At 41.1% G+C, this 18,956-nt stretch overlaps 1 protein-coding gene across 1 annotated transcript in view; it reads left to right on the top strand.

The window, feature by feature from the left end:
- Positions 1 to 18,956, top strand: part of crtc3 (CREB regulated transcription coactivator 3) — a 52,563-nt gene that overhangs the window by 18,910 nt on the left and 14,697 nt on the right. Inside the window, 4 exon segments of the mRNA XM_079241081.1 lie at positions 6,013 to 6,075; positions 7,927 to 8,030; positions 13,152 to 13,190; positions 13,398 to 13,483. Of these exon segments, the coding sequence (XP_079097207.1) occupies positions 6,013 to 6,075; positions 7,927 to 8,030; positions 13,152 to 13,190; positions 13,398 to 13,483 (292 nt within the window).

Below are 18,956 nucleotides of genomic sequence, written 5' to 3'. Positions count from 1 at the left end.
CATCGCCATACTCCTCATATTCACAAACCCACTCTCTTCCTCGCTGTTTAAAGCTAATTATCATACACCTGAAATGGTTTGGGGTTTGTGAGTTGTTGCACTGAGAAGCAGATTCCCTGCTTGTCTGTCTCAAGAGAGAGCGGGGCGGTAAGTGTTTACAACACCAGCTACATCTGCACTTCATTACTGTTAGTCAGTTGTGGACAAGAGCCTCGGAGCGCTTTAACCGTTTCACTGCCGTGAACATGCTGCAGTCAGCGTGCATGTTTTACCAAGCAGCTTGTGCAGCTCTGTCCTACAAGAGATGCTGCTGTAGTTGAGTCACAACAGCCTTGCATTAACATGAAGAAGGTTCCTGAATTGACAGAACTGCAGCGGATTCTGCCTTGTATGCAGAAATGAAGCAGCTTGAAGCTCCAAAGGAAAAGTTGATCTGATGTTTTTCTTGGGTTACTGTACTCTGCTAAGATCATTAGTATATACAGTATGTAACTTGCACACACATCTGTGTGTTTGCAACCGATGTCGAGCTTTCCAGGCTGTGTTTCATTACTTAAAGGCTGCGGGCCAGTGCTAAGAGACTGCCAGGCATGACAGAAATGCAGGGGAACAGAGCGGTTCACACAGCCTTTAACCGCTCCATGACCAGCTGCCTGGCCAGCAGATCTTATCTTTTCCCTTGATTCTTTTTTAGGAGTTTTTTTCCTCCTCTCGTTCAAGCCAACAAGTCAGGATTTCCCGACCGTGTGTTTGCAGTGAGCTGGGTGGGGTTGAGTGGAAATTGGCTTTTTGGAGTAAAACTAATGATGAAGAAGTTAACAAAATCTAGTCTAAGGGTTAAAACGTATGCTGCTGTCTGGGGAGAGATGTTCTGGATGTACTGTAGAGTCATCAGACCCGAGTACAGTCCTGCATCCCTTTAGAGGCCATCTGCTTCAGGGTCAGAGCTTCAGTCCAGTCCCACGCCCTCCCTCTCTTCCATTCACCCATCTTTGGCCTGCTGTGCATGTACCAGCCTCTCTCGGGATAAATCTCCGACCACGCTCCCTGGAGAGTAAGAACTGGAGAGGCGATCCAGAGAAGGGGTCTGAAGTGTTTTCCAGCACTGCGTCTTCAGAGAATTCTGTGTCTTCAGTGTTTTTTACTCTTCCCAGCAGCTGATCTGATGGCCTTTATGTGAACGAATAACTGCAAACCGCTTCATCACCAGCTGACCCTGCAAATCAAACACTCCCGAATGGTTTTAAAAAGAAAAGCACGCCTCAGAACTCTACGTAGTCTCAGCACTCAAGTAAAACCGGACTGTGCGACACGTTTTGGTAACCGATCTCTGGCTGTAATGAACAAATAACATGCTTGTGAGAGTTTATGGAGATTTGTTTTCAAAGGGGAGGGGGACTGCCACAACTACTCGACATTCCATATCACGTGTCGCATATCTAGGTACAAATATAGACTGCACAACCTACACGAACAAGCTTCGCTTGGACAGGTAATGTGACACAGCGAGGTGTTGTAGTCTGACATTGATGAGCAGTTTCAAACGGTGCGTGGAAAGATACCAGCTAAACAGCTGTCCTGTTGCAAGGCTGATGAGCCCTGAGGATTCTGATAGATTCGGATAGTTTATGGATGTTTCAAGCAGCAGTTTTTAGACAACATGTCTGGTAATTTGGCTGTAATGGCGCTCTGCTTCCAGATGGTCACCAGGTTACTCTGGAGAAAATCCACCGCTGTGTTAACTGGAGGAAATGTAAAGGCAGCAACATGGAAATTATGCTTCCAAGATTGTTTGTTAAATCACCATCTCAGAGTTTAGAATCTACTTTAGAAGCACTTTAAAGAACTGTATATACTCAAACAAGAAGTGTGTACACACACTGATCACCTGACAGCAAACACAATGAAATGTATCCTCCAGTGTGACAGCCAGTGTCACAGCAGCACCTAACGGGCACAATTTATATAAAGAATAGATGTTTGTGATGTTTTAGAGTCTAAAATGTAATAATTACCTGGAGGAAATGATGAAAAGAAGAAGGTTAAGATGGACTTTGTTGTTGCTGCCAGTAGCATGTTGTCAGTCGTAGTGATGAGGGTGTGTGAAAAGGTAAAAGACGAGAGGAGAAGTAGGAAGGCCCCGACCCGTAAAATGATTGACAATAAACTGATATTTACAAGCAAATAAATCTAACGAGGAATGGAGGAAAAGAAGCCAGATGTGGCTGCATGTGTGTGTGTCCGTGAGGAGGTCAGGTTGGATGTCACCTCTGTTGCTACATGCGGTTCTTCATGACGTGATCGTTCATCCTTTGCATTTTTCTAAAAGACACTTTTTTTGTTCAGATGTGACAAATTGCACATTTATGAGGCAATACAGGCAACTACGAAACGGTCCATCAACCTGAGGGAATGGACGCTGTAACAGCTTCACTCTTCAGTTGTGAAGGTTCAAAGACAGAACCAAGAAGCTTCTCACACCAACGCTTTAACGTTGACTAATAACCCAACTGCATTCCTTCGGTGTGAATGGAAACGTGCAACCAGGCATGCTAGCAGACTGAGTCACCCAACAGGTTCACAAGTGCTAATTACTGCGACAACCTCAAATTTAATTTTCTTTTTCAGTGGAGGTGAGAATTGCCAGCCTGGCAACACTTAATAGGTGCTGTGACAGGTGCTTCTTATCTGATATGATGATTTAAAGCAATAAATGCAGAGATAAGGGGAAGGGCAGGGTATTATATGGGCTCAGAAGGTGTTTTTGCTCCAGCAACTCCTGCATAACAACATTCCATTCACCATGTTGATCATTTAGACCTGTGAAGTCGTTAACATTACAAAGGAGAGCTTTTCTCTTGGGTTAAACTTAATTTAAAGTGGTTTGCACAGTTTACCTAAACAGTTGTCTAGTTTACAACCTGCCCAGTTGTCTGCATGTTCGTTTTGTTCAGTTCTTTTGTAAAGATGCTATTGTGTTCGCTTCCAATGCCTTGCAGGAGCCTGACGTCAGTACACGTTCTACTTTACTGCTGCCATTGTGAGTATCGAACACTGATCCTCTCTGACCGGTATGCTGCTTTATTCAGTGAGGCTGATGTAATGTAAGGCTCATGGATAATTCTCATTTTAATCCACAAGAACTGAATAAGAGAAAATAGCTGTTAATGGATGCGATCTGTACGGACGACTAACATCAAGCTCCCGGATATTTCCTTCCCCGACATTTACATCTACCTGTCTTCATACACTGGAGAAAGTCTGGAAGTTTATAAAAGCACAATGCTTTTCGCTATTTCACTTCTGAATTAATCATAAACCCAAAAATATGGCATGTCAAGGACAAGAAACCTCAGCCGCAGTAGGCTGATGTCTAAAATAAAGATAACAGATGCTACCTCTGTAGCAAGATGTTCATATTAAATGCTGTCAAAATGCGTTTGTTACACAAGATGTCGAAGCTTATTCACTCTGATCACTTTATTTAGTGAAATAGTAGCAGAAGACATCAAACCCAGTTAGCAGCAGCTAAATTTAGCTCTTCTCACTCATTCAAACTCGCCTGATATGAAATGTACCCTGCCCAGAAAGCTACTTCTAGTTCCCCTCCTGATCACTGAATGCTCCTCTGACAACATTCTTCTTCTTTTAGTAATGAATAGAGAGAATTGTCTGGGTCGCCTTTCTTGTTGTCACGCTCGGACGGCACCTCCGACAACCTGACTGAGTCGCTGACGATCCAAACCTAAAGTATGTTACAGACCCTTTATCAGTGGGTTGCAGGCCTTTACTTGGAACTATAAACACCTCCATTTCTCCTCTTCATTCCTTCAGACCCAGGTCTAGCATGTCAGTGTTTCACACAAGTCTGTGTTTTTCTGAATAGTTTTATTGGTACAGTGTTTGCTATATATTCGGTGGGAGGGTACTCTGCTAAAGCTGTATATTTCTGCCGGGTTTTTTTTTTTAGCTACTTGTAGGTCTGGGCGATTAATCAGATTTTAATCTCAGTACGATCTGGGTTTTCAGCGATTATAAAAAAAATAATAAATAAATAAAAGGGTGTGATTATTTTTCTCTCTGCAGTTTCCTCTCCTGCTGTCTTCAGCTGCTAATCGAGCGTCTCTGGCGTTGCAGCGCTGTGCTGTAAACTCCTCCCACAGCCGCTTTGCTTTCATTCAGACACTGTTGCCAACTTGGAGACTTTCTCGCTAAATCTGGAGACTTTTTTTGTTAAAAGCGACAAATCTAGCGGCTTTTACTGGAGTTATTAGAGACTTTTCTGGTGTTTTGGCGACTGACTTGAAGGCACATATTGTTCTGCAGTTACTGTAAGGAAGGAGCAGCGGGAGCCTCTCCCGTCCTAAAGCACTCCCAGGCGGCCAGTCTCAGTCGGCTCCGGCTGCAGGTCAATGTAGAATAACTGCAGTAGGTTGTGGAAGTTCACCTAAACATAGTTTATACCATTGTCAGTGACAACTGGCTGCATTGTTTTACTATACATAGTTCGGCCAGTTAAACACTGTAATATTCCTCCGTTACGGGGCGTTACCATAGCAACGCGTTAACCAGCTGGTTCAGATCAGCCGTCTTTTAACAGGTGAATGAGAGAAACGCGCTGCAGCCTGACAGCGGCTGGTTGGTATAAAACGTACATCCAGACTGACGTAAAATAGTTCCTATATAAGCAGTAAAAGCAGATTAAACAGCTCGGAACCGTCCATTAGACGGTTATAATGCACGTCACGGAGTCTAGAACACCACGACGCGCAGCGTTGTTTATAAATACTGGATAATTGTCATAAATAATCAAGATCTCAATTTCAGTCCAAATAATCGTGATTATATTTGTCATAATCGAGTAGCCCTAGCTACCTGCTCTCTTTTTATTCTTTGATTCTTTAGATTTTTGCTTTACAATATTTCTCTCACAAATACCTTTGTTCCCCAGTAGCTCTCATAAATAACACGATTTGGCAGACAGGAAATAGTATTTTTGCACCAACAAGGTGATTCCTAAACAGCTGTTTGCTGAAAACATGACATACGTTGACATGGTAGTCAATGTGTCATTAAACATATGAGGAAACTAGACAAATGGAGGACTAAAGAAGAGGTGGAGGATAAGAATGGGGAAAAAATAAACCGATCTACAGCAGAGGATCAGAGAGTGATATGTCCTGAAGAATGCAGGACCTGGAGGTTAAATTTGGACCTTTAGTTGATCCATCTACCGCTGGCCGACACTCGGAGAATTGAACAAAAGGCTGGAAACATCTAAAGAAGAGCTTTGGAAACATCCTGAAGAAGCCTGGAGGACTCTTGGTTTCAGGCCAACGTGTAAAATCTGACTTTAACACAGTGTTGCACATCTCCGCCATCAGAAGAGTTGTCTGAACTTTTATACAAGTGAAAGAAATGCCAGTTGTAGACGAACAAGACTCCAGGTTCCATAAGTTTCATCTGAACAACATGAAGTGCTTGGATGTTTGTTTTTAGGAAGCTGTGACTTATTTTTAAGGCTTGTGCTTCAGTGGAAGACTATCTTCTTTAATTTGCTTTCTAAATTGCGTTGCTTCTCCTCACTTTGTGGCAGGATTTGCCAGTGATCAGCCCTTCCTGAGAGTTCTGGTTATGTTGCACCAGTTCCCTCTCTCTACTGGACATCAGATAATCCCTCCTCATGGTTCTTTAGCCAAATGTTTATAAACCAGACTAGTTCTTGTTATTCTCTCTGTTTTCCCTATCCCATCACGCCTATTTCTCCTGTTTCTGATTGTATTTTCCTACCCCTTTCCTTGGATATAAAGTTGTATTGTGCTGTGTCTGAATATTCTCCAGGGTCTTTCTTCTGTCTTGACATGAGCTAATACAAATATGTCGCGTTGTTTTTTTTTTTTGTTTTTTTTTTAGCAGGATATTTTCCCGACAACCTTACCGGGCAAGCGCCAGGGGTCTCAGGTGCTTTCACCCAGTAACTTTGTCTGTCATGCTTTTCCTCTGTCTTTGAAGGGAACAGCAGCCATGGACTGAGGAAAAACAGCCTGGGTTTAGATTATTATCACAACTCAACAGGTGACCTTTAACCCCCACCCATCCTTCTTCCTATCTCTCTTCAATCAGTCTTTCTTTGCTGCTTTGTCCTTCGCTCACAAAGCCCAACAAGTCTTTTCTTTGTCTTTTGGCTTCATAATGCCCTGGTTTCTTTCATTTCTTCTTTTTCTGCTTCGTAGCGTTTCATTAATTCCCCCTCTTGTCTTTTTCTTTAAAGCACAAAGTAAAAGTGCACAAAGTCTCAGCTGCAGATTGTTACAGCTGATTGTTTTATTCTCCTTGATGTTGTGACAATAATCAACACTTTTCCTCTAACTAACCCCGCTTCAGGCTCACATCAGTCTAACATCAAGGCTCCTGACTCACATTTTCTTACATTCAGCCTTTTCACACTGCTGTTCCTTTCTTTTGTTGTAAATGTTTTCTGGAATTATTGTTCTTTTACCTGAAGTCAGTACTGATGCACTTTGTGTTGCAACTTGCAGGCTCAGAAACTCTGCAGCTGAAAGGGGAAAATATATTTACTGGTCTGTAGATATTGGAAAATTTGTGTTGAAAACAAACTTAACAAAAACAGATGGAGATCCACACAAATGTTTTCACCCCGAAGGGTTAAAATATGCAAATCTACATGCAGAAAAGAAATGACTGCCTTTAATTATGATGAGCAACCAGAGACTCTGAAACTCCATGAATCAGGAGGAATATCGTCCAGCTGTGGGAAACTAACTTGGGATGTGGGGAGGAAGGTAACAGCAGTGGGTGGACTGTGAGCCGTAGATGCTAACTAATAATTCTGCTCAAACAGTAATCACAAGCACAGATGTGAAATCAAGAAAGTAAGGAAATACAAACTATTATATGTTCTAATCTCCATCAAGCTGGATTTCACACTGCTTCTTTGCTGTTATTGGCTCAGCATCCTGACAGTCTGCTGCTGATGTGTGAATCACACAACGCATGGTCGCCTGGTAGAAATCTCCCACAGTTCAGCCAGTTTTCAGATCCTGTCTGTAACTCGCCAAAATCTGCAGGCAAATATTTCTGTCATGTAAGATGAACCCCGCATACGGTTGTTTTTGTTCCCACAGCTGCATTAAAGTCCTCTGTTTTAGTCACATAATTAAATGATCTTTATCTAAACCTCTCCAGGTATCCAAGCGTTTGACTTTCTAGAAAAGACAAAATTCAGGAAAAACTGTCATAAAAGGCTCTCTGGGTTTCTTTTCTCCGATAAGTGATGCCTCAACAGAAATCCTGCTGGTTTCATTCAGACTTAAGTGTGATTGCAACACTTTGCTTCACTAAAAGGAAGCAAATGAGTCTTGAGCTCATTAGATAAAGCTCGTTGCTAAAATGAACCTGTATTCATGCTGCAGAGGAAGAGAAAACCAGTGCAAGACCATTATATTTCTTCAATTAATCTTACAGATTCCAGTTAAAGAACCATAATGCATTACACAAAAGCTAGCGGGAAACATTTCTGAGAAAAGTACTGTTAAACCCGTACAGGAAAACAGCACAGCATCTATAAGCAGCACTAAAAATAAGGGATTTTCACGGCTAAAAAGTACATTTTCTGGATTTCTCTGTTTAATTAAGAACAGATTTTAGAAAGCTGATATGAAGCGCTTTAAGGTGATTATTTCCCGGCGGAGCTGGGATGCGTCTTCTCTGCAGACTAATGGTGGGCTAGTCAAGCGCTGTGAGGGTGTATGTGTAAGGTCAACGTGAGCCTGCAGACGAATGCCGCCTGCATGGAGGCAGAGCAGGAAACACAATGATTCACTGACCTTACGGCCCTGAGAAACCCTCTGCCTCTGTCCAAGGTGCTGGAATACTCTGCATAACACTCCTCTTCCTCCCACTCAGAACCAACTCAGACTCGGCTCTGCATACGAGTGCAATGAACCCAAACCCTCAGGATCCATTTGGCATGAACCAGCAGATGGGTAGAGGTCCTCCACAGCGCAATGGTGAGAGTAATAAACACACTCATTCAGAGCACAGAATACCTGCTTTTTGTTTGGTTTTCTCTCCTGAGAGCTGCTCAAATTTAATATGTTCCTAAATCCACATTAACTCATGAAACCTTGGATCATTTCCTCCATTTTTGTTTCATTTATTTTGTTTATTTCACACACTGTCATTTTCTTAATTCATTCCCCATCAAACAAAGGCCATTTATTCCAATTCCTTAGCTTCCAGGCTGTAAGCCTTCACTTTTTTTCCACACAATTTGAATCCTCCTAATCAATAGCTGTGTTTCCATTACATTTTTTCACAAAATAAAAGCAATATTTGGAAGTTTCAACAAACAACAATAGTGATTAACGGGTGTTTTAATTGAACAGTGTTTAGTCCATAAGCTCAGTTCTCATCCGGAACTGCGGCAGAATTGCGGCTTATTCAAGGTCAACTTTATTTACATTTCCAAACGGTAACACTGCTCCCAAAGTGCTGAACAATATAAAAGAACAGTACAGTAATACAGTATTGTAACCACAAATTTAAAAATCAATAAACAATTTGGACTTAATTTAATAAAGAGTCTCTGTTAGCCTGAGTTGAACGCTTTGTGCAAAGAAATAGGTTTTAAGCAAAGACTTAAAACTGTCAACAGAAATCGCAGCTCGTATGTGCAAAGGGAGATTGTTCCAAAGTTTTGGGCCTGCTACAGAAAAGGATCTGTCTCCTCGTGTCTTTAATCTGGACCTGGGACAATACAAGAGGAGCTGATCTCAGAGATCCGCCTCGGTTGTGCAATGTAAGCAATTCACTCAAGTAGGAAGGTGCCAAGTTGTGCAGAGATTAAAAAACAAACAAAAGTTTAAATTGACTTCTAAAAGCAACAGGAAGCCAATGAAGGGAGGATTGTACAGGAGTGATGTGTTCCTAATGTTGTCCTAGTGAGTAATCGCGCTGCTGCATTTTGAACGAGCTACAGTCTGTGGAGAGAAGATCGGGCGAGGCCATAATAGAGAGAGTTACAGCTGTCCAGGCGTGATGTTATTAAAGCATGAAATACTTTTTCTCTGTGATTTGATGGGAGATACTGTTTCGCTTTAGATAAAAGTCTAAGCTAGAAGAAGCTATTCCTAACTACTGAACTTATCTGTTTTTCAAATTTAAAATTGCTGTCTATAAAAACACCAAGATTTTTCACAACTGGGTGACAATATGAAGGAAATTCATTTAAAGGGATTGTAGCAACGCCACAGCGAATGCTGCTGCAATCAGAGCTGTGTGAGGAAAGATTAGTGTGGGAGACTTTCTGTTGGACAGTCTGTGAGAGAATTATCTAAATCACTCACACACCGAATCAAACTTTATTTATTAAACATTTTTCCTACAATAAAATGTAACACAAAGTGATTTTTTTACATTTAAAATCACAACAAAGAATAATCCATCAGCCCCACCGTTTATACACACACACACACACACACACACACACACACACACACACACACACACACACACACAACACCCATTTCTGACACTTGTCTTTATCATGATGCATACACCAAGTTATATGTTACTGAGCACAGAGAGGAGCCCGGTAAGGAAACATTACCGCCAGGAGTCCATCAGACCACAGCAGCAAGCGCACCAGTATGGGCCGTAGCCAAAAGATCAATGACGTGACAGGCGCCCCGCAGCCATGGCCAACATGACCCCCGGTGCAGAGGGCTCCTTCTGATGCCCTCTCCAGGCTCATTCATGACTGTAAAACAATAGAAAATCCCCTTAACAACTACATATGGGAGGATTGGTTTTCTCTGTTTTAGTTTGTGTTAACTGGTATTTAGCCTCACAGGTCTCTGATTTGTTCTGGGACAAACTTTCTTCATGTGAATGTTGATGACCTGAGGAGCAGGAGTGACAGGATGCATGAAGAGGAGGAAAAAAGAGGTGAAATATAACACAACAATGCTGAGGATTAAACCTGAGTAAAAACTGGTGTTTTCCCCAACAGAACCAGTTGGTTTTTTTAACTGGACGTCGTCTGAGTAGCACACAACCTGCAGACTTCTCCTCTTCAGGCTCTTGTCACTGAGATCATCCTAGTTTATGATGTTTGTATTTCTGTTCCTCTGGTCATTTATTAACAGAGTGCAGTCCATGCAGGCAGCTGCTTTGGCCGCATGGACCAGCGATCTGCTCTCGGCTCGGTCACACAAACCGCTGCCCCTTTCCAGCTTTGTTTATACTTTCGTAACTCGGCCAAAGTCAAAGATTTAACTCCCAGTCAAAGAAACGATCTTCCTCTCTTCTTTCACCTGCTTCCTTCTGATTGCATCACTGGTGAAGCTGTGTTAATCAGTTTCAGTCCTGCTTCAGTGTTTAGCCGACGCTTCCACACAGGATATTAATTTTAAATCTGGCCCAACATGAGTTTCATATGCAAACAGAACCAAGCCTACATAAAGACATAAATCACAACACACAGAATGCCTGCTTGAAATGGCTCACCTTAGACCTACTTGGACGTATTTATCTGTACGTGCTGTTAATAGAAATAAATCATGTGTCTTGTGTCTGCTCTCTTTTCCCACATCCCATTAAGCATGTTTTTATTCTTTCATTATAGATTTATTTTATTGATTTTCTTTCATTATTTAACTTGACAGATTTAATTCAAATATATAAGAATAAAGAATAAAGGAGTGGAAAAACACTGCTTTTCTACTCTCCAATGCGTCATAACAGTAGGATGATTATATTCAGTCACTACATACTGTACCGCAGTCACATTAGGTGTAACGTAACCATAATCAACATCATATTTTCTCACAGCAGCATCAAGTCGCGTTTATTTCTGTTCATAAGTTTATACCTACATTCAGTTAAAAGACAGAAAATAGTCACACAGTCACGTGTGTATAATGGGAGAGTTACACAGACGAGATTCAGGTGTGTGTGTTGAATACAGAATAAATAGTTAATTTTGTAGTAGTTCATTCAATAGTTCATTCATTTTGTAAAGCAGTTTGTGCTGCTTTTGGCTTTAGAAATGTTATAATGAAACTGCAGTAACAATAATGCCACATATAATAATGTAAGTAATAATATAAGTTAATAGTAATATTAATGGTAGTAGTAACAACCAGAGTAAAAGGAAAACCCCAATCATCTTAGTAGAGCTGGGATATTCATCAATAATAAATTAAAAGTGACACACAGCACCAACAATCGATGTTATCTCAATCATGTCCATTATTTACATTATTTTTCTTCAATTTATTAAAAAATATTTATTAATTAAATGAATTAATTCTTTCATATATACATTTTAAATTCTATATCTGTTCTTTTCTGTTATGAAACATTTCCAACAAAAACTTTAATTTAAATACATACGACAGATAAAAATAAAGCTGAAAAATATAATTATTGCTAATTAAACAGAATTGAGAAGGCATCTTCAATTAATCATGGCATTGATTTGAGGTCCTGTCGCCGAGCAGGCACAGTTTAATATATTTATTACCTGGTAATATTATAATATACCATACACTACGTTATGCTGAACTATACTGTGATGTTTTATTTAGTAGTAGTAGTTATGATGATGATATTGATAAGATTACTATCAATTTCATCCTAAACAGCATCACAGGAAGCTCTTATAGTGCTGTAAAGAAACAGTAATAATCATAATGATAATAATAAGTAATAGAAACTGTGCTCAGAATATATTTGACATTAATAATTATAATAGTTGTAATAGCCACAAAGTCTCCATCTGGGGTGTTTAGTTTGTTTGTTACTGAAAATATTCCAGTTTAAGCTGTTAAAAGCATCTTTTTCTGCTTCAAAATATGTAAATATTGAATCTTTTAAAGAGTTTCACTTTCATTTCTATCTGTTGTGTTGTACATGAACCTCAGCTCGGATTTACTATAATTACCTCTAATGATGCACTGAGCATCCTGTGAAGGATCACATTGTGTACACACTGCAGTCTTCTTGTATGGCCTGCTGTACGTGGCGTCGTCTGCCAGGAAACGCTGCATATTTCTCTCCAAGCTGTTGTATAGAACGAGGCCGTGACACAGAAGTGGCTGTGGTTAGAGCACGAGCAGCGCTGCCTCGCGACTTCATGCGTGAGTGCAGAGAGCTGTGAAGCCCCGGGGCCTCATTGACACCTCTCAAGGTTTCAGCAGGTTTTGAGTGGTGTTAAGCCTTGGCTGATTAAAGAAGCATCTATCTAGGAATTACAGCCATGAGTCACATGGCCAGGCGGAAACACTTGTGGCAGAGGACCTGGGCTACAGTGTCTTTATGATTTTTTTTGTGTTGCTGCCACAGCAGAATAAGCAGCTTCTTTTAATGGAGATCTAACGTTCCCCCTGCAGCTGACAGAGCTTTGATTTGCTGCTATACTGTAACACCAGATAGGGATTTATTTTGTTGTTTTATAGTATTTGCAACTTCACATTGAATGCATTGCACAGCCTGATCCTGCCAGGGATGCAAGCCAGCAATTTTCCATCCTAGTTGCAACAGCTCCAGTGACCAAACACCTTTTGAAGAGGGAACGTAATGGTGCCAGACTGTTGTATCGCCTCATTGTCCCATCTGCTCCAGCAGCCGAAGAGCTGTCGCTCAAATGAGCGGGCCTCAGAAGGCATGGGAGCGTGGAAGGAGAAGGAATAAAGCAGGTTGTGGATCAAAAGCTGATGTAAGAGCAGAAACCTTGAAGGAGACTATCAGAGATAAGCAGCAGAAGTCTTGCACAAGAATTGTTGCGTAACTAAAGAGCGAGGCACAGAATAAAGGCAGGAGAGGAGAGATGAACAGAGGCAAATGCAGTTACCATCTAGGAGGAAGAAAAAGGCTCTTAGAGGTCTTTGGACCCCACCATTCAGCTTGTGTCCTCTGTTCTTCATGGCTGTGATTAATAACTTGATGCCAAGTTCCAGCTGTTGTGGACATGAAGCTTCTCAGTACTTGCAGATTATTCCGGAGGGCCGGATTAATATTGAATAACCTCTAATGGTTCTCTGTTTTTGTCTTTCTTTTTCTCATTCAATCATCGCCCCCCCCCCTTTTCCTTCTCTTGTTTGTTTCTCATGGAGGCTGGCATGCAGCTAGTGTAAATGAAGCGGAAGTAGACGCCTCTGGAGATGGTGGGTCGCATTTATTCCAATAATATTAATGTACTAAATCAAATATATACCTTTATTTTAATTTATTTGTCTTTGTTTTGTTAGTAGTAGATGGCTCAGTCATTTATGAAATGCATCAGTGATAAATTCATTCAGTTCTGTTTAGTTTTTCTTCAACTTTACATTAACATTTAGTATTCCTGGATTAATGTGTGTCTTTTTTTCCAGTCTTCTGCTTCCCTGCTCCGCCTAATGAGGAAAACCTAATAGGTGTCAGCAAGCCCCTCCCAAAGCAGCTGTGGGAGGCCAAGAAGGTGAGTTTGTGGCTCATATCAGTGTCACTTCCTATAAAATCTCTTTATGAAATCAGATTAACATCTGTATAATCTGTTTTCACTTCTCTCCTGAAGTACGGAAAATGTTTCCATATAAAATATATGCAAGATAAAATAGATGGTCGGTAACTAGGGTTAACTAACCCTAACAACTAGTTGGTTTGGCCATGTATAGGACTTGTGGAAAGATGTTTTCAGTCACTGTTTGCATTTCTGGAGGTTTGGATTAGTCTCCAATTCAGGTCAGCAAATATTGGCCATGTGATCGGTGAGCAAACCCCGATCATGTGCATCAACTTTTCTTCAAAGCAGTCAGAAATGTTGCATTTTCCATCAGTCTGCACATCTTCAAAATGTGGAAATATGATCGTAGGTGTAGATTTATTCTTCTTTTACCTGAACGTCACCATCAGTCGTAAACTCCGTTCATTAGCTACACTTTCACGGTCCACTTTTAATCCTATCAAACACCGGATCAGAATAAATATGCATCAAGTAAACATCACAGCTGATCCAATCGGAAGGAATTTTCCAAGGCTGGTGGTTCAAAACTTTTCACGATCAGATCAGCAGACAAAAATAACCGTGTCTCTAATCATTCTGATTGTTTGGTGGTGGCTGCATTCTCAGAGAAACATCACGAGGAAGTTACGTAACGTAATGAATTGTCACAGAAAACTTGAAAATGGCGACAGCAAAACACAACGGGACTGTGGCAGATACGTTTTCGTTGGAAGCTGAGGAACAGAGTCAAGGATTATCTATCATTTTGACACTCAGAAGGTTCAAAATTATAAGAGCCCACTTTTTCCCAGACAAGTAGGCACTGCGCACGGCAAAAGCTTTATGACCATATTAAATCTGCCCATCATGTATATACCACTGTTACATGTTAGCTGGAGTCTCCTATCAGACTGATTTTGATCAGATTCAGATAGAGGAAATGTAAACATAGCCTGTAAATTAAGGACATTAACCTTCATCCTTCCTCTCTGTGATGGTTCTTTAGATGTAGCCTGGAATATCTTGTTTTTTTCAGCTAAAAGACAAAAATGAAACAAAATGAAAAAGCTTCTACATAATTTACCTTTGTGATAAACTTTCACACCAGCTGGTTAGATTCACATCAAAGTCGGTTACCTCAGAAAGTACGCTTCGTTTGAGAGATAGATAGATGGATGGATGAATAGATGGCTAGATAGATGGATGGATAGATGGATAGATGGATGAGTAGATGGATGGTTAGATGGATAGATAGATGATGGATAGATGGGTAGATAGATGGATAGATGGATGGGTAGATAGATAGATGGAAGGGTAGATGGATAAATAGATGGATAGATTGATGGATAGATGGGTAGATTGATGGATAGATGGGTAGATGGATAGATAGATGGATAGATGGATGGATGGATACATAGATAGATGGGTAGATAGATAGATATTGTCACTGTACAATGAAATTTAGAAGTGCTGATCAATTCAAGGTGCAAAGTCATACAATCATAAGAGAAGTCATAAAACAAGGAAAAAGGATCAAAATTAAAATGTTACTAATAAAGTAATCGTGAGCACACAAACGTGTTCTGATTCAGATCAAACAAGCGGACTCGGTCCGCCTACAGACACAGGTTTCAGTCCGTTTCAAGATGACCAAATACAGGAAGCGGACTACAAAACAGAGTGGAACATGTTGTTTTACAGCTCCGATTTTCATTGGCAGTGCAGCGTGAACGTAGACTCGATCAGAACGTTACACCAACCCACTGAACCCAGTCCACAGTCAGGTCGAGTCTGGCTGACTGTCCTGGTGTGAAAGCACCTTTTATCAGACTGAGAATTAAACTAAACTAGCTATTTTCCTTGTTATAAATATCACTACATTTGAAGAAATAATCAATAAACTGGTTCCAAAACGACCATTAAATGTGAAGGAAGGAGAAAAAAGGGAATACTGGCAGAGAAACACATCAACACACACCTGTACTGGTGCATACATTATGGCAGAGCGGGATATTTATGAGGTCGATGTTGTATCATTGCACACCTTCTAAGTTTTTAGTTATTTAAGTCTTTGACTGACAGATGCTGTGAAGGCAGTTTTCTTCTCCTCCTGCAGCACCAACAGAAAACACAAACTGCGAAGAAGTTTGGTTGCTCTGAAAGTGCTTTATGTCACTTCAGGTGAATTCCTGCCATGACTTGGTAGAGACACCCCTCTTGTTCAACCAGACTGTCTCGTTTGATCTCAAACAGACTAAATGGACCAGAAAGGCATTTCTGCAATCAAGAATGTCCCTTTAAGTATTTGAATCACTGAAGAGAATAAATGAGAAAACGATAAATGAAACGTTAAACAAGGTCGAATTCAGCCCTCACACGTTGAAGACAGATATTTTCCACAGTTAGATTCTACAAATTGTCTTTCCCTGAGCTTTGTACGCCTCAGAATAAATTTCCCTTCACTCCAAACATATTTGGCCATAAAAAGGCACCACCCGACCAAAATCATCCATCCATCAATTTATTTCCTTCCACTTAGCAGAAATTGGGTCGGGTTAGCATTAGGCTAAGCATGGTATTCCAGATGTCCATCTCCACACTAACTCCCGAGGCATTCCCGGGACAGATGAGTCAGGTAATCCTTCCATGAAGTTCTGATTCTACATCTGATCCTGGTTAAAAAATAAAAACAAAAAGATCCTGCACTGATGCTGATCAGACCAAAGCAACTCGACCCAGAGGCAACGAGCCGCCAGAAGTTGTCCTGCTGTAAACCTGAGAGCCAATGGAGCAAACTGCAAAAAGCTGAGACACATTTCACAGGTTTAAAAAACCAGAACCGCTTCCTCAAACCCCTGAGATGTCATTCAGGTGTGTCAAACAGAACCAAAGGCAGTGGATGACCCCGATGGAGTCAGTGCTTCCCGCCACGGTGCTGCATGCCGTCTCACATGGACATAACAGCAGTAGCTATCAAACCCATGCATTCCCTGCGTCTTTGCTGATTACATAAATGCTCATAAATAATAAATAAAGGTATTGGTTCAACAGAGCCAATAAATAAAAAAGTTGCAGCAGCACAACCAGACAAAAAGGTCCACCATGCAGTGCTTTCTGCCGGTTAAACGGGTGCAGGGTGTGCAAGTTCAAGATGACGTGAAAGACGTCAATGTCGTGTAAAGATTCTAGTTTACACAGACAGGACTCGCCTGGCGCTGCGGGAAAAGTTCACCTACATCTCTCTAACCGTGTAAACAAGAGGCCAGACCCAACTAAACTATTCTCACCGTTGTATACACAGGATCCAAGTCTGTCAGACTAGTTACCATGATCTGCTCCTGATTCCGGTTTGAGGTTCCTCTCAAGCATAACCGAATAAACTGGGACGTGTTAGGCACTCATCAGAAAACACCGTCTGGTCTCCCCTTCTTTAAAACGACCAGATCATTATGTCCAAGTGAACATCTGGGGCCTTGCTGCTGGAGACCTTCTTCACCGCCTCTGTGACCTCCACCAGGGTTCCTTCAGGTCTGAACCCAGTCTGGTAGCGTCTGAGCTGTGTCCTGCGTCCCTTCAGAGACTCATCACATGGTTTTTAGTAGGGCTGTGATGATATGCTTTTGTCCCGATTCGATCCCGATTTTATGGGTGCTGATTCAATTTAATTTGTGATTCTCACAATTCTTTGATATTGTTGATTTTTGTAGATTAAAAACAAAGAAAATGCATAGAAAACTTTTTTATGCTGGTTATTTTTCCTAATTTCAATGAGGAAAAAACCACCCAGTAGCCAGACCATCATTCTGCTGGTATAATGCCCAAGAAGACCAGTAAAAAGATCAATAAAAATTACAAAAAAATTATAATGGATCATTTTTATTTATTTGAAAAAAAAATCTTTCTTTAAAAAATCTATTTTAAAATCGTGATGCAAAAAAATCCCGACATTCCATTTTCCAACCCCTAGTTTTTAGAGAATTGAGGAAAACCCAAAAGTCATTCTCTGTGGCAACACTATGAACAAATAAAGTTTTACTGTTAAAATGAGGAAGCCACAGCCTTTCTGGATTCCAGGGTACATTTCAGCCCTTCAGCAGAGCTCTGGTCGATTCAGAGACTTTTGCTTCTTCTGCCTGCAGGAGGTGAACTATTCCAATGTACATGTCAGTGTTGGCAGAGATACTGACGTATTAGACACATTCCTTACAAATTCCATGTGTTTATAAACCATATTTTCACGACTACAAGGCGTATTAGAAGGTGCAGTCTCAGTTACAGGTGCTATTTCTGTATTTAACACATACATAAGCACCGGATTTCAGGGTGCTGGCATGATGAAACAAATCGGTGCGCTAGCTTAAGACATGCTTGCGTGTGTTTTAAAATAAGTTCAGTTGTACTTTATTGAAGAATTTAACAATGTTTTCATGTTGTTTTTTGATCAATCCTCATTCACAAATCCATCAAAGTCCTCATCTTCTGCATCCGAAATGAACAGCCGGGCTAGTTCTCCATGGAACATGCCGGGTTCCCGCTCGTCACTGTCAGAGTCTGTCTCGTCGCCGTGTGGCTTCTCATGAATGATTCTGACTTTTGCCAAAGCTCGAACAACAATGCAAGCAGACACGTTAGTCCAAGCATCTGCAATCCATTCACAAATTGTGGCGTAACTTGCCTGACGCTGACTCAAAACTGTGTTCGCCATCTGTCATCCATCGCCCCCACGCCGTTCGCAGCTTCGCTTTGAACGCCCTGCTTATACCAACATCCAGCGGTTGGAGTTCCTTCGTCAAGCTTCCCGGAATGGTTCCAACTCCGAGTTCATTTGGTTCTTCACAGCGGCTGATCTTGAATTCTCTCACGGCGGCTCGATTCCCATATTTGTCCGCATAGCTGATAGCTTTCAGTTTGAATTGTGCTTCGTAAGCGCGTTTCTTCGCAGGTCATGTCATCAGCCAAACCAATGTCATTTTGCATAATGCACATACTGGCACTATATACCTACTGAGGACACGCCTTTAGCATCTTCTTTTACGCCCACACTTCCCCCTTTAACGTTCTCATTCTGCCCTCTGTTACGTCCAGCTTTTATCTATATAAGCAGCGTGTCGGAAACACTCTCAGTCAGTCAAGCGGAGCGCTCAATGAAGTCACCAACAACATTTATAGACTTTGGAATTCGATACACACACATAAGGCGCACTGCATTATAAGGCGCTCTGTCTACTTCGGAGAAAATAAAAGACTGAAAGTCGGCACATATTTCCTCGTATATTTCATATTACTGTGGATAAGGCTTGTAGTCATGGTGTCATTTTTGTTGCAGTGTGGTTGTTTTTGTTCTGATATGTTCAGACCAATGCAACGAGAAACTCTAATTGATACTGTTGGTCATTATTTGTCGTTTATATGAGGAACTGTAAATTTGTAGCCAAGTATTTTTCAGTTA

The sequence above is a fragment of the Telmatherina bonti genome (assembly GCF_933228915.1).
Source record: "Telmatherina bonti genome assembly, chromosome: 1".
Classification (NCBI taxonomy): domain Eukaryota; kingdom Metazoa; phylum Chordata; class Actinopteri; order Atheriniformes; family Telmatherinidae; genus Telmatherina; species Telmatherina bonti.
This window is presented reverse-complemented; position numbering and strand designations above follow the sequence as displayed.